The following is a 13672-nucleotide window of genomic DNA, read 5'->3' on the forward strand; positions in this document are numbered from 1 at the left end:
CGTGAAACCTAGTTCCCTACTAGCCTGGCGGCCCCTGGTGGCCACTAGGTGGCACTGATGTCTTTTCTTGTTAAACTCTTCCAAAGCGTGCTCCCTAGGGACACCCCCCCCCCCCCAGAGGGCTGTGTTGGGTCCCAGAACTCCCAGCGCAGGTGAGCCACCTCTCCGGCTGCCGGGGTGTCTTCCACCCGGAAGGTGGGGGTCCGGGAGCGAGAGACAAGGGGATGGAAACCAGTTCTGCGATGCTCCTTATGTAGTAGACTGGTTTCTACTCTGGGAACTAAGAAGGCCAACCTTGGGGCAAAGTACAGCGTCCAGATGGGCTCCAGCCTCGCTACCAAACAGCCCAACAAAACTTCTGGGTCGCAGAGCACTGTTACCAAACTACTGTAAAACTGTCCCCCCCTCTTGGCTTTACCGGTGGTGGAGGGAAGGAGCCAATAAACAGAACAGGGGCAAGTGCGAATCCCAGCACGGGCCCGGGGCGGACTTTCTACAGGGCCGGCGAGCGGCCCGTCTGACTTAGGAACTTCTGAGCTGAGCCCAGAAGGTAGAGAAGGGCCTCGCCTGGGGAAGAAGCAGAGACCCTGGGACGTGCTGTGTCCATCCAGGGAGGCGTGAGCATGGGCTCAGTGTGGTCGGGGCGACCACGTGCCCCAGTCTGCCTGGGCCCGGCCAGGTGCACACCAGCCTCCCAAGGTCGACAGTAAGGGAGACGCCTTCCATCCCGCACGGGCCGCCGGCGTGAACGATTCTGTGACAGGGTCCGAGGAGGCGGAAAGACGCAAGGGGGATACCTGCCGTGGAGTCAGGCCTTCTGCTGGGTCCTTGGGGGCTGAGGGAAGCGTGCCCGTTTACCACGGGGGATACGGTTGTGCCATTTACCAAGATGGGCCGACCGGGTCCACGTGGACCGGCTTTTAGGGGGAAAACCCAAAGCGTGTGGAAGCCCTAACCGGTGCGATGGGGCCTCTGGGAGATGATCAGGCCGTGAGGGTGGGGCCCTCACCATGGGACCGTGCCCTTCCAGGAAGATGAGGCGGAATGGAAGGGTGATCTCTGTCCACGAAGGGAGGACGCAGCGAGGGGCAGCAAGCCAGGGAGTGGGCTCTCACTACTCGGTCTCACCAGCACCTCGATCTTGGACCTCCGGACTCCACCACGATGAGAAACAAATGTGTGTTGTTTAAGCCACCCAGTCAACGGTGTTTTGTCATAGGAGTCTCTCGGTAGTGGCACACTGAGTCTGAGTAGTCAGTCGTCTGAACAAAGTAGAGATGAGGGGACGTTTAATCCCAGAGTGGCATTGGCGACTGTGGGGGGGCAGACCTGCTGGGCCCTCCCTCGAGGGAGCCCCACCTGCATTTTCCTCCCTTCCTTAGCGGTGTGCTCCAGCCTTAACCAGCTACGGAACTTTCCAGAACCTCGGAGGCTATCTCCAGCTCACTGTGTCTGTTCCTGCTGTTCCCTCAGCCTGGAATGCCCTTCCCTTCACTGACCTCTGGGTGTATCAGGGGCTCCTCCGGAGGGCAGCGGTCAGTCTTGTCTTTGCTGGTTGGTCTCCCCAGCCCAACAGGGACAGGCATCAGCTCCCACCCCCCCCATCACTGGCGCCTGGTGCTGGCTGGCAAGTGCCTCTGACTTGCTGTCTTGAGACAGGGGTGTCCCATGTGGATGGGGGTCCCGCCCCTCGAGGCACCGCCCCCACCCTGTGCCCATCCAGGGCCACTGCTTTTCAGCAGGCGGTCTCCCCGGGCGCCAGCCCGTGCCGTTAGAAATGACACACGTTTATGAGAAGCAGCTTTGACCTTCACAAGTTAGGATACACCGACCTTTATTTTTCCGGGCTCCCCTGGGAGCTGACAGGACATTGCACTAGTGAGAAAAATGGGGGTTTCCAGTTGCTCAGGCTCTGCTAAATGGAAGGAAGTGCATTAGGTGCTAGAAACTCCCCCTCCCTGGCCGAGCCGGGCCGGTGAGGAGCCGGTGCACGACGGGGTGCGTGGCGGGGGCCGGAAGGATCTGAGTAACACTGACTCACAGGCGGGCGTTCAGGACGCACAGAAAGACACAGCTCCACAGAAGACAGGGAAGACAGACTTCGGTGACACCTTCCTACTGATTCGCGAACCTCTCAACCCACTCTACAAGCCGCCTGCGACAGGCACCGCGCTCCGACCCGCACCCGATTACAGACTGGGGGCCCGGCACCCAGATTTCAGCTGGGGGCCCGGCCAGGCTTCTGATGCGGAGCGGGCAGGTCAGAAAAGGGGGGGGGTGTCTCCCTCCTCCTTCCCCAGCGGCCGGTGCCTGCCTCGGGACCACGCACGCACCGGGCTAAGGTGGGCACCACCAGCCATGTCACAAAAGGGCACCCCAAGAGCTACGCTGGGTGTTAGGCTGGGTGCGTGGAAATCCTTTATTCCGGGGCTTTGGCCATCAGAGGAGAATCTTTTCTCTCCGGGATGCGGAAAATAACAGCCAGGCAAACAGTGATGGCGACACGTCACGCATACTTAGAAACGGCATTACGTGGCCGAGGGCTGGTGTGGCAGGTGAAAAAGAAGAAAAGCAAAGAAACCCGACAAGGAGCCGTGTGCGCTAGGAGCACACGGGGAAGCGAAAGCACACAGGACCGGACACTGGAGAGTAAGGCTGGAGGCGCTCCCCTTCCGCGGGACCGTAAAATGGAACTCTATCTATGTCGTCTTATGTTTAAGTAGGCTATGCTTTTTAATAAAATAAAAACTTCTGTGTTACTTTAAAGATATCATTTAGGCATCTAGGGGATGATTTGGAAGAAAAATGCAGTGCACGGAGGGCCCCGGCAGAAGGTACCCTGTCCGGTGGACGGTTGTCCCTAAAAACAGACTCGTCACAAACGGCGGCAAACATCATGCACCCCACGCTTCGCTTCGAGCGGCCCTGGGTGCTCCTCAGCGCTCTCCCTGGCCAGGCCTGGCCTGTCTGCGCGCGAGGCTGTGCCTCCCCAGGGCTGAGCAAGCGGGGGAGGGGGGCGGGGAGCAGGCGCTGGGAGCCATAGGCCCACCCACCCGTGATTGTGTCGTGCCAGCGTCTGTCGTTGACAGACCTCCTCAAATCCCAAGGCCCAGGCACCTCTGTGCGCCCCCAGGGCCTATCACGGGGGGTGGGGCACTGCACAGGGGCGGGGGGGGGGGGGGGGCGCCGCACGGTCAAGGTAAATGTTCTTCGAGCCCCGGGAGCATCTTTGCAGCCCCTCTGTGATGTGGGTTACACGTGCAGTGCGAAGCAAGGCATCTGGGCTCTGAACTAGGGGCAGGAGCGTAGCTGGCAGAAACTAGAGGCCGCACCCGCTCTGGAACATCCTCCCGCCCCAGCCTCCCGCCCCGCCCTCTCCAGGGGCCCGCTGCCCGCCCGCAGGGACACAGAGAAGCCAGAGCCAGGTGCGGAAGGAGGGGGTTCTGTGGTTCTCGCCAGCTGTCCCACGCTCTGTCGCTGGCACGCTGGAGGCCGTCAAAACAACAGGGCTTTCTTCTTGAGGTCATTCCTCTTCCAGAGGGCCAGGCGGTCGAACTCTTGCACACTCATTCCAAACACTTCCTGGAACTCCTCGGGCGACAGGTGCCTCTGCAAACAAACCGGGAGACCCAGAGAGGAGCGGTTAGCAACTCTGCTGTCGGGCCAGCTCCGTCGGCACCGCCGGGCTGTCCGGAGCCAGGGTCGGCATCGTCGAGGACGCAGGGGGCTCTCCCTGCGGGCCCGGGGCCTTCCAGGTCCCTGATTCCCTCTGCATCCCCGCCGCTCCCACTTCGCAGTGCACATAACCAAGCGCAGGGAAAGACACTCGCTGAGGGACCCGACTGAACAGGACTCAAACGGGTCCTTGCACACCCGTGTTCACAGCGGCGTTATTCGCCGAGGCCAAAACATGGAAACGACCCAACTGCCCACAGAGGCACGAGTGCATCCACAAAATGTGGTGCACACACACGGCGGGGTGTCGTTCGGCCATCAGTGGCAGTGGAGCCTTGACTTGCGCGGTAACAGGACGCACAGCGGGAGGCGGAGTGAAGGAGGCCAGACACAAAAGGCACATCCTGTGTGGCTCCACAGCTAGGAAGCATCCAGAACAGGCAAATCCTTAGGGACCAGGAACAGATGTGCGGCTGCGGGGGGCTGGGGAGGGACCGGGCTGGAGAGGGCCAGAGTTTCCCTTTCCGGGAGCAGGGCGGGGGGCGCTGCACAAACGTTCCAGAACTAGGTCGAGGCGGTGGCCGCACCACGTGGGGAATCTGCTAGGTGCCGCTGAATTGCATACTTGAAGTGGTTACGACGGAGAATTTTATGGGACTCTCCCCATTCTTGCCCCAAACACGTTTTCCTTGACTCTGACACTAAACTACTCTCCCGAGAGGAGTGGATGTGAAGACACCGGGAACCCTGCGGAGAGCATACACGTCAGCCGTCACCACTCACGGCTTCACAGAGATCCCCGCATCGTGTGGCAGGGGCGGGGGGTGCAGGCCGGATGCCGCCAAGAGCCACAGGACGGGGCTCAGGACACCCTCTGTCTTGTGCTGGGTCACAGAAGGCCCTATTTGTCGGGTCCGGGCCCAGAGTACTCAGGGCGCGTGCACATGCGCACACACACACACACACACACACACACAAAGAGATACACACAGACGCACACACAGACACCCCATCAAGCAAGTCTCTGCCAGGAAGAAGCCAGCAGCTGCCCGCTGGAATCTCGAACTTGCAGACTGGAAGGGATCCGGCCAGAAATGAACCACCTACACGGTGTGGACCTGGAGTGCTCAGGAGTCCACAGCCAGCCCGCGGAGATACAGGATTGTCCTCGGACAACAGCACCCCTGCTTCTGGGTACGGCATCACAGCCTTCCCGAATACTGCAGGGTCACCGAGATGTGGACGAGGAAGCCAAGAGGAAAAGCATTCTCACTCTTCTCCACACCCACTGGCTGCCTGGACCCAGGCCCCCGGGGGAGTGGGCTGGGCGGGTACCACGAGTGCAGGTGAACAGGAATCAGCTCAGAGCCCCAAGCTGGTGCCGGGGCAGGCGACCCGCCTCCTTGGTGCTGTCCTCAGTGCAATGAGCAGGGGGAGGCCTGAGGCGACTGGAGAGGTGCCCAAAGATGGTCCTGCAGAGCAGGAAGGGATCCCAGTGGCGAGGCGGTTAAGGGCCCTTCGGGGGAGCCAGGTAGGGCATATGCAAGAGAAGCAGGCAGGGGCAGAGCACCCTGGCTGGGAAGGTGGGGAGGGCAGTGCTGAGGGCCGAGTGTGCACCTAGCGCCTGGGAGCCTCCCCCAAGCCGGGGCACTTGGTGGGGGGGCACTTGAGAAGCCACAGACCCCTGACTGCGGGCCCAGGCGGCTCACCTCCACTCTCCATACCAGGACGCGCTGGGAACTGAGTCAGAAAAGCTGTGGTCAGGGAAACACACACCCTCGGGACCTGTACACCTGCCACGTGGTGGAGCAGTGGCAGGAGGGAGGCAGGCAGGCCCCCCGGGGGACGGGGAGGAGCCAGGCTGGAGCTTGCCCACAGGCCACCTGTCCCCAGTGCCAGCCCCCCCCCCCCCCCGCCCCCAGGGATGGGTTGGGGTGAGCCTGAGGCGAGCGCTCTCAACCTTGATGATGCCGTCCTGCATTCCTGCCGCAAACAGGAGCCCGATGATGGTGGGATTAGGAGAGAGTAGCGGGGAGGCTACATGGGGTCCCAGCCGAGTCCCCAGCCCCGCCAGCCTTGGCAACCCCCTGGATGCTCGCCAGAGCTGAGAACTGCCTACCCAGGTAGGCTTAGTGGCACGGGACCCGGGAGCCCGTATGTGTCACATGCCTCCCAGAGCCCAGAACGGCTGCTGGCAGCTGGGTTGGGGAATCCTTGGGGTAAGGGAAAGCCCTAGAGGCTAGCAGGGACCCCCAACCTCATCTGCAGAGCGAGAACGGAACTTGGCTCCCTGAGAACCCGGGAGGGCCGGCAGAGGCTCAAATGAGGAATGCCCAGCAGGTATCTGTCTCCACCCCCCTCGCCCCACCCCAACCCCAGCCCCGGGTCCTGAGTGCCCAGCTAGCCTGGATGCGTCTCCACTGTTGCCTAGGCAACAAGGAGCTGAGGGGCCCTGTTCATTGGCATAGCAGATAAACTGGCTCCAGGCCGCGTGGCAGACTCAGGCACCCCCTTCACCCCGTGCCCCTCAGCAGGCGGGACATGTGGGGTACAGCTGACCCCCGTGGCCAGCCTTCTGAGCCTGGGCCCACTCCCCTGGCCCTGGCTCCTAAAGCTTCCCCAGGGGGCAGGGCGGCCTGACCTCCAGGTGCCCGCCAAGGTCAGGCCTAGCCAAGCTCCTTCCTGAGCTGGCAGAAGGCAAGCCCAGGGCTCGGAGCCTTTCTCGAGGGATGGGTTGGCCTCGCTCAGGCACAGCCTCACTCCCGGAGCACCCCGGTCTCCCCAGAAAGTGCCCCTGGGGAGGAGGCCATTTTGTCAGCAGGGCGGGGCGGGGGGGGGCCCTACACGCTTTGCCGGGGGTCGGCCTGCATCTGACCCCCCAGGGCAGCATCCCGAAAGACCTGCAGCCCAGGAGCCAGACACGCCAGGATTCCCGTCCCGGTTCCATCCCTGTCCAGCTGTGCTGAGTGACTTCGCCTCACTTACGATTCTGTAAAATGGGAACAAGCACGTCTGCGCCTTGATGCGCTCCTGGAAGGCGGGTTCCCCCCTCACGTGCCCAGGCAACTCCCGCTCACTCTTCAGACCTGGCCTTGGGTCTCAGCTCCTCCGGGAAGCGCCCCCTGACGGCACCCTCACCGGAGGCTCCCGGAGCCCACAGGCCTCTTTGCACGGTGTGAGGACGCACCCCCAGGTTCAAGCTGCTATGTGATGTCACTGAGTGCAGAGTTGGAAAGAGGGACCAAGTAGCACGGGGTCCTAGGACGTTCCTCCTGTACAGGTGCGGTCGGTGCTCGTAACCTCCAGAGTGTGGGTGATAGGAAATGTACTAAAGGAGCCAGGAAGGGCTGAGTCTTGGGTACTTAGCACCTTTGCTTTAAATAGAATTTATTGCATCCCAGGTTCACTTGGTTTTCAGTAGAGGCTGGGTTTAATGCACCGCATGCAAAATTCCTGAAAATTAAGCAGTAGGAACAGCCTGGCAGGTGCTGAGCGCCCAGTACTGTGGTTCCCTCAGTAATGGCCACCCCGGGCAGAGACAGGGAGTCCCCCACCTGTGCCCAGGACCCAGCGCAGGGCATTCGCAGCCACCAGTGGGCTGCAGGATCGCTGGGGGTGGGTGTGTGCAGGCTGAGCTCGGTGCCTGCTCTGGGCCTGTCCTTTATTCACTGGTGGGGTGGTGGGGACAGCTGCCGGGACACAGAAATAAACCTGACCGGGCCGCCCTCACCCCACAGTTATCTCACACAGGTGGGGAGGCAGCTCCGAGAGCAGTTTGGTCCCTGTGGGAGCCCCAGGACTAGGGGTGGCCCAGGGGGGCCTTGTCCAGGAGACACCCGTGACCCGGAAGCCTCGATGCCTTCTGAGGCATTAATGATGTTTCTGCTGGCATCTCATAGCCAGAAGGTTGTTTCCTAAGGGAAATGGATCTCTGACTTCACCCTGTGACCTGGACCAACCAGGGGAGGCTTCCCGAACACGAGATTCATACGGACTAACCACCTGCTCCCGGCAGGAGGAACAGCCCGCGACCGCTGATGCGCGCACACGTGTTCTCCCGTGTTGCTTCGCACGGAGGGGAGGGCGGTGATCAGTATGCGTGTACAAGGCACAGGGGACTGCCTGTCTGCAGAGGCTGCAGACCGAGCCACAGACAGGGGACGCCCCTGTGTCACACAGCCCGCGATCGGCGCGCTGGCACTCCAAACTCCGCCCCAGGGCCCAGGGCTCTTCCCGAGGCCCCAGAGCTGTGTGCCCCCCGCAGCACTGCGAGACCACCGTGCGGCTCAGCCAGGCAGATCCACAGAGCTTCCCCCCCCCCGGAAGAAGGGCCCCACACGCAGGCCTGCCAGCCCCGAGGCCCGGACATCCGCACCACCGCTTTGTGGCAGAAACCCCCAACAGTTTTGCCTCACAGACCCTGTGTGACGTTGGCGAAGCGGCCCATCCCAGTAGGAACATGTCACTCATACACCCTCCGTGTCACGCCAGGGAGCTCCGTGGACACCCTGGGCCCAGGTAGGGACCCCGGTTAGGAACGCAAACCCCACAGTTCTCCTGCACTGACTGAGGACCACGGGCCAGGCAGTGGTGAGAGCCTTCACCACATTCGCTGCCACCCCCACACCCTGAGACTCTCGTTTAATTGCCTCAGGAAACCCAGGCTCAGAGAGGTCCTGTGCCTCGCCCAAGGTCGCACAGTCAGGAAGCCACAGGGCCAGGCCTAAGAGCCCGGGAGCCTGGAACCAGGCCCCGTAGCCGGTAGCCCAGCCGTGCTGCCTCCGCTCCAGCAGGGTCGGGTTACCCCGCGCCCCCCACCCTGCTGGGACCAGCCTGCCCCTCCTCTAGCCTTCCCCTCAGCAGGGCACTTCTGGCTGCCCCTCACTTCTCCAAGCCCAGCTGTGCCCCTGGGAGGGGCCTGGCTGACCCTCGCCTGCTCCATCCCACCCCCCCACCACCCCGTCCCCCACCGGCACCAGGCCCTGCACCCCGGTACCACTGGTGTGGGCTGACCTGGTGAGATTCAAGCCCCAGGCCTGCACAGCCTGCCATGCCTGGGCCGGAGGGTGGGCCGCTTTTCTCTGGAGGACTGGGCTCCAAGGTGTGTTTTTTGTTTTTTTGTTTTTTTTTTTTTTTTAAGTAGGCTTCATGCCCAGCACGGAGCCCAACGTGGGGCTTGAACTCAGGACCCGGAGATCAAGACCTGAGCTGAGATCAAGAGTCGGATGCTCAACCAACTGAGCCATCCGGGTGCCCCTCACAGTACAGTTCTGCTCAATCCCACGGCTTAGCCTCCAAGAAGAGGGGCCCCTATTGCAGAGGGGAGTCCCGCTTAGGGGGGCCCACACTCTGAAGTTTTAGCCCCTTAGCGGGAAGCCCCTTCTAGTGGCATCGTCGTACCATGGCACCATGGCCATCACGACATCCCTATTGCAACAGCTTCATAGTCATTGTGACATCACCATTGTAACGACATCACCATCATCATGACATCATCAGCATGAATCACCATCTCAATGACATCATCAGCACGAATCACCATCTCAATGACATCATCAGCATGACATCACCATCACGTCATCGTCACCGTGACATCACCATCACTGTGACACAGTTGTCCTCATGACAATGGCTGCCACTGTGTGGGGAGTGCTTGCCTATGCCAGGGGGGCTCTGGAAACGCCCCACAGGCAGTCACATGACCTCGCCCAGAGCCCATGCCGTAGGGAATAAACGGAAGCTATGCTGGGCAGAGTGACGAGGCTGTCAGGTGGCCTCAAGGTCCTGCATCACCGTCAGTGTGTCCTTGCCCACCTCTCCCACCGCCACTCTGATCCATGGTGGGTTCTAGAACATTCCAGGCTCTTTGCCACCCTAGGGCTTCAATCCTCCTCATCCTACAGGTCCCAGCTCAAATGTCCCCTCCTCCAGCAGGCCCTCCTAGGCTGCCCTAGCTGATCAGGCCCCGGCTGACCTCACGTGGCTTCCGGCTCCATGAGGGTGGGCACGGGCCTGTCTATGCAGCCTGGTCTCCCACCCTCCTCCAGGGACAATCCATGTTGGCCATGCATACTCCTGAATCTAAATCTGTGTTCTCACGTCCCTGTCATACTGCCTCCCAGCTTCCTCTCCACTCCATCTAGGCTGGTTCCACCACCCTACCCTACTCTCCTCTGCCATTCCCTCCTCCCTCCCCATCCTCCACCCCTGCGATGGCCTGGCAAGGACTGCTCATGCTCGGACCCGGGAGGCCCTGCCTGGAGTCCCAGCTTCTGGTGCAGCCCCTCAGATGCACCCCACCCGTGAGTATCGCCATCAGTCTACATCAGTCTATCAGATTCTCACCAGACCGGTTGGATGGGTTTAAACAAAGGAGGTATTCTTAGCACAGGGTCCTTATTTTTCAGGCACATTCCCACCTGGGCTCTTACTGTTGGAGCAAAGTAAGGTGTGCATTTAGTCTCAAGGTCTGGTGGAGGCAGTCAAGAAACCACAAGAGTCCTTTGCAAGGAGCCACTCCCTCCCCCACCCTGCCCCCCTCCCCGCGGACCTGAGTACTTGCAGACCCCAGAGATGTTGAGTCAGGAGGACCCTCCAGTGACTCACCAGGCCCCTGGCCAGACGAGAAGCCAGACATGGGGCCCAGCTGTTCGTCCAAACACTGATCTAGGGGCTGCTATGAAGACATCTATAGATGTGGTTTACATCCACGATCTGTGGACTTTAGTAAAGTTTGCCCTCAGTACCGAAGGGGCCTCATCCAGCCTGTTGGAGGCCTTAAGAGCAAAACCAGAGGCTTCTCGGAGAAGAAATTGTGCCTCAGAGTGTCAAATCCCGCCTGGGACTCCAGGCTGCCCTACAGATTTCAGACCCTCCAGCCCCCGCCACAGCTACGTGAGCCAATTCCCGCAAACGTGCCCGTGTCCATGTCTGTCTGGCTGCTCACCCCTTTATCTCCCACAGACTCCGTCTCTCTGGAGGACCTGGGCTGATATACCGCCCTCCCTAAGGAGCAGAACGTCCCTCGACGTGCGCTGGGGAGTCGGGGCACGGAAGAGAGGTTAGCAATTCATTCTCCGGACTGGAACCCAGGAAGACGGCACAGGGCACCAGCTCCTACGCCTCAGCCTGAATCCCAGCTCCGCCTGTCATGAGCGTGGCTGGGAAGTCCTCGAGCTGCCCGCCAGCCCCGGGGCCTCCTCAGTGGCCACAGCATCGCGTGGTAAAAACCCAGCGGGCCAACGTGCCACGTGCTTGGAACAGCCCGGTGCAGAGTCGGGCGGGAGAAGTACTTACTAAATAAACCGAACCCGATACATTCTCCAAAGTCCTACTTACCCCCAGCACGGGGCCTCAGGAAGGGGTTCCTGTTATCCTCCTGGTGGCCGGGCCTCCGCTGACACCCCCTCCCTTCACACACAGCCACCTTGCTTTTTCTGAAGCTCTTAGCCACCATTGTGTCGGCCACTCTGTAACCCTCGTTTCCACGAAAAGCGTATTCTAATCCACAGTCATCTATGTGGCTCAATCTCAGGTTGGTAAAGTGAGGCGATGTGGAAAACATAACTGAGTCGTGCCCACCCTGCACCTGCCCAGGGCCTGTTCACAGGAGGTGTTTAACGACTACCTCCGAACAACAGAATAAACGCTCAAACCAGCCAGCACGATCGGCACAGCAATGTCATTTGACAGGGGAGAAGTCAGGCTCAGGGTGATGAAGGAACCCGCCTGCGGTCACATAACTAGACATTACGGAGACTGAATTCACACCCAGGTCATCCCGACCCTGGGTGAGCTCTCTCTCCTCCAGGATGTGGAGACGGACGGACGAACGGGATGGTGATGTCATTTGGCAGGTGCCAGGCAGAGGTGTGCGGGGAGTGGTCTCAGGATACTTGAGTCTTTCCCAGGGACAGGCAAAGCTCCTTCCACTCAGACTGGAAGCTCCTGGAAGCAGACCCTTGGAAGGGCACCGCCAAATCAGGAAGGGCCCGAGGTCCTCCCAGGCACGAGGCCCTCGGGTACTGGGAACCAGGGGCCAGACCCTCTAGGACAGAGAGCCCTGGATCTCGGGAATGACGTTCAGCCAGGCTCCAGGTGGGTGTCCCTGGAAGTCTGCCCGCTGACCCCTGCCCTGCCCTCTGCAGGGGGGGGGGGGGTCACACGGTTCATCTGACTGCACTTCCAGAGCCGCAGAGGGTTATCATCCCCCTGCATACGTCACCAACGTTTATGGAGCACCTACTACATGCTAAGGGCAGCTATGTGACACCTTTCGTTTTCCTGGGCTAATAAGCATCCTGAATTTCCCCTGGCCAAGCCTCGTAGTGTCCACCATCATCGGGGTCCGGTCTCACCGCACTCCGAGTGACTGCCACCCCCTCCCGACACCCTGGAGTCACGCCAGATGTGCCCGTCACTCCACAGTGCACCTTCCATCACCCGGTCCTGCTCCCTCGACCTCCCAAATAGGGCCCAAATCCCCACGCTGCCCACTTCTCACAATGACGCTGCCACCACCCTGACCAATATGCCAGCATGTCTTGCTTGGAGGACGCAATCGTCTCCCAAACGGTCTCCCTGCATCCCCACAGCCAACCCAGGCCTCACAGAGCAGCCCCGCTGATGCTTTCAGTGACAAACCTAATCAGGTGGTTCCCCCACCTAAAGCCGTTGCTCTTAAAACTAAAATCCAAACTGCTTACCATGGCCCAGGGCCCTGAACGGCCTGGCCCCACCCTTACCTTCACCCTGCTCAACTACAGCCACCTGAGTCTCCTTAAAGTTCTTGCTCAAATAGCCGCTGCTTCCTCCTACCCCAGGGCCTTTGCACACACAGTCTGTGCTTCCTGGAATTCTCTTCCTATGTGCCTCCCTCACCTTACAGACACGCACACACCTCCACACACACAGCACTTATACATCCGATTAACTTTTACCCATTTTCAAAGGCTCACGGGCCCACATTCCTTCCCGTTAAACCCCTTATCTTGGTGTATAATTACATATACTCATTTGGGGTATCGGTTGATTGATTCCGTCTCCCCGGTCAGACTGACTCTGGGAGGGCAGAGCTCATGCCGGGTTTTGCACGTCACACACATCCCAGGACCCAGCTCGGTGCCACATACTCACCGAATGCGTGGGAGAGTCAGCTGAGCGCTCTGGCAGGAAGGGGCGAGAAGCTGACGGAACAGTCCACCTTCCAGAGGCGGACCCTACAGAGATGTGCCGGGCTCACCAGCTGTCCACCAGATTCACCCTTTCCTCTCGCTGGGCACCCAGCACGCCCAGCCTGCCTTGCGTGGCGCTTGGCCACGTGACCGAGCCACGGCTCGTGGGGGCGTGGGCAGAAGCCTGGCCCTTTGGACCCTCCCATGTGTGGATGTGGGACCATCATCCAGCCGTTTAAAAGGACGAGCAGGTCTACGTCAACTGGCAGAGAAAACGTTCACGTCAAATTTAAAAGAAAAGAGCTGGACTCGGCCGTCTTTATGCAAACTTTATGCAAATTCGGCCGTGTTTATGCAAAAAGAGATTTCCGGAAACAGGTCCACCATGGAGTTAATAGGAGTTATGACTCGTTGGGGGATTTCCGTGTGATGTCTGCATTCTTCTTTGTATTTTTCTGAAGTTCTACAAGAGTTAGAAATTGTTTTTACGTTAAAAATAAAGCTCGGGGCGCCTGGGTGGCTCAGTGGGTTAAGTGTCCGACTTCGGCTCAGGTCCTGATCTCGTGGTTTTCGGGTTTGACCCCCGCGTCAGGCTCTGTGCTGGCAGCTCGGAGCCTGGAGCCTGCTTTGGATTCTGTGTGTGTCTCTCTCTGCCCCTCCCCTGCTCACTCTGTCTCTCTCTCCCTCTAAAATAAAATAAACATTAAAAAAAAAAAGAAAAAGATACAGCTCCCTCCCCTGACATAAAAACATCAGGGTCCCCCGTGTCCTGCTGGGATGTGGCCCCTCCTGCCCCACTCCCCACTCACCTCCCAGCTCCGAGC

At 60.1% G+C, this 13672-nt stretch overlaps 1 protein-coding gene across 9 annotated transcripts in view; it reads right to left on the reverse strand.

Moving 5' to 3' along the window:
- Window positions 1-1817: 1817 nt before the first annotated feature.
- The window catches only part of ABLIM2 (actin binding LIM protein family member 2), a 143012-nt gene continuing 131157 nt past the window's right edge, over window positions 1818-13672 (reverse strand). For all 9 annotated transcript variants that reach the window (XR_015250625.1, XR_015250631.1, XR_015250630.1 and 6 more), the window contains one exon: window positions 1818-3609. Coding sequence is in view for 1 of the 9 variants with exons in the window: in XM_086705537.1 (XP_086561663.1) it covers window positions 3496-3609 (114 nt within the window). In the remaining 8 variants the exon portion in view is untranslated. The remainder of the gene's footprint in view (window positions 3610-13672) is intronic.

The sequence above is a fragment of the Puma concolor genome, chromosome B1, assembly GCF_028749965.1.
Source record: "Puma concolor isolate L17-30 chromosome B1, mPumCon1.1.hap2, whole genome shotgun sequence".
Taxonomy (NCBI): Eukaryota; Metazoa; Chordata; class Mammalia; order Carnivora; family Felidae; genus Puma; species Puma concolor.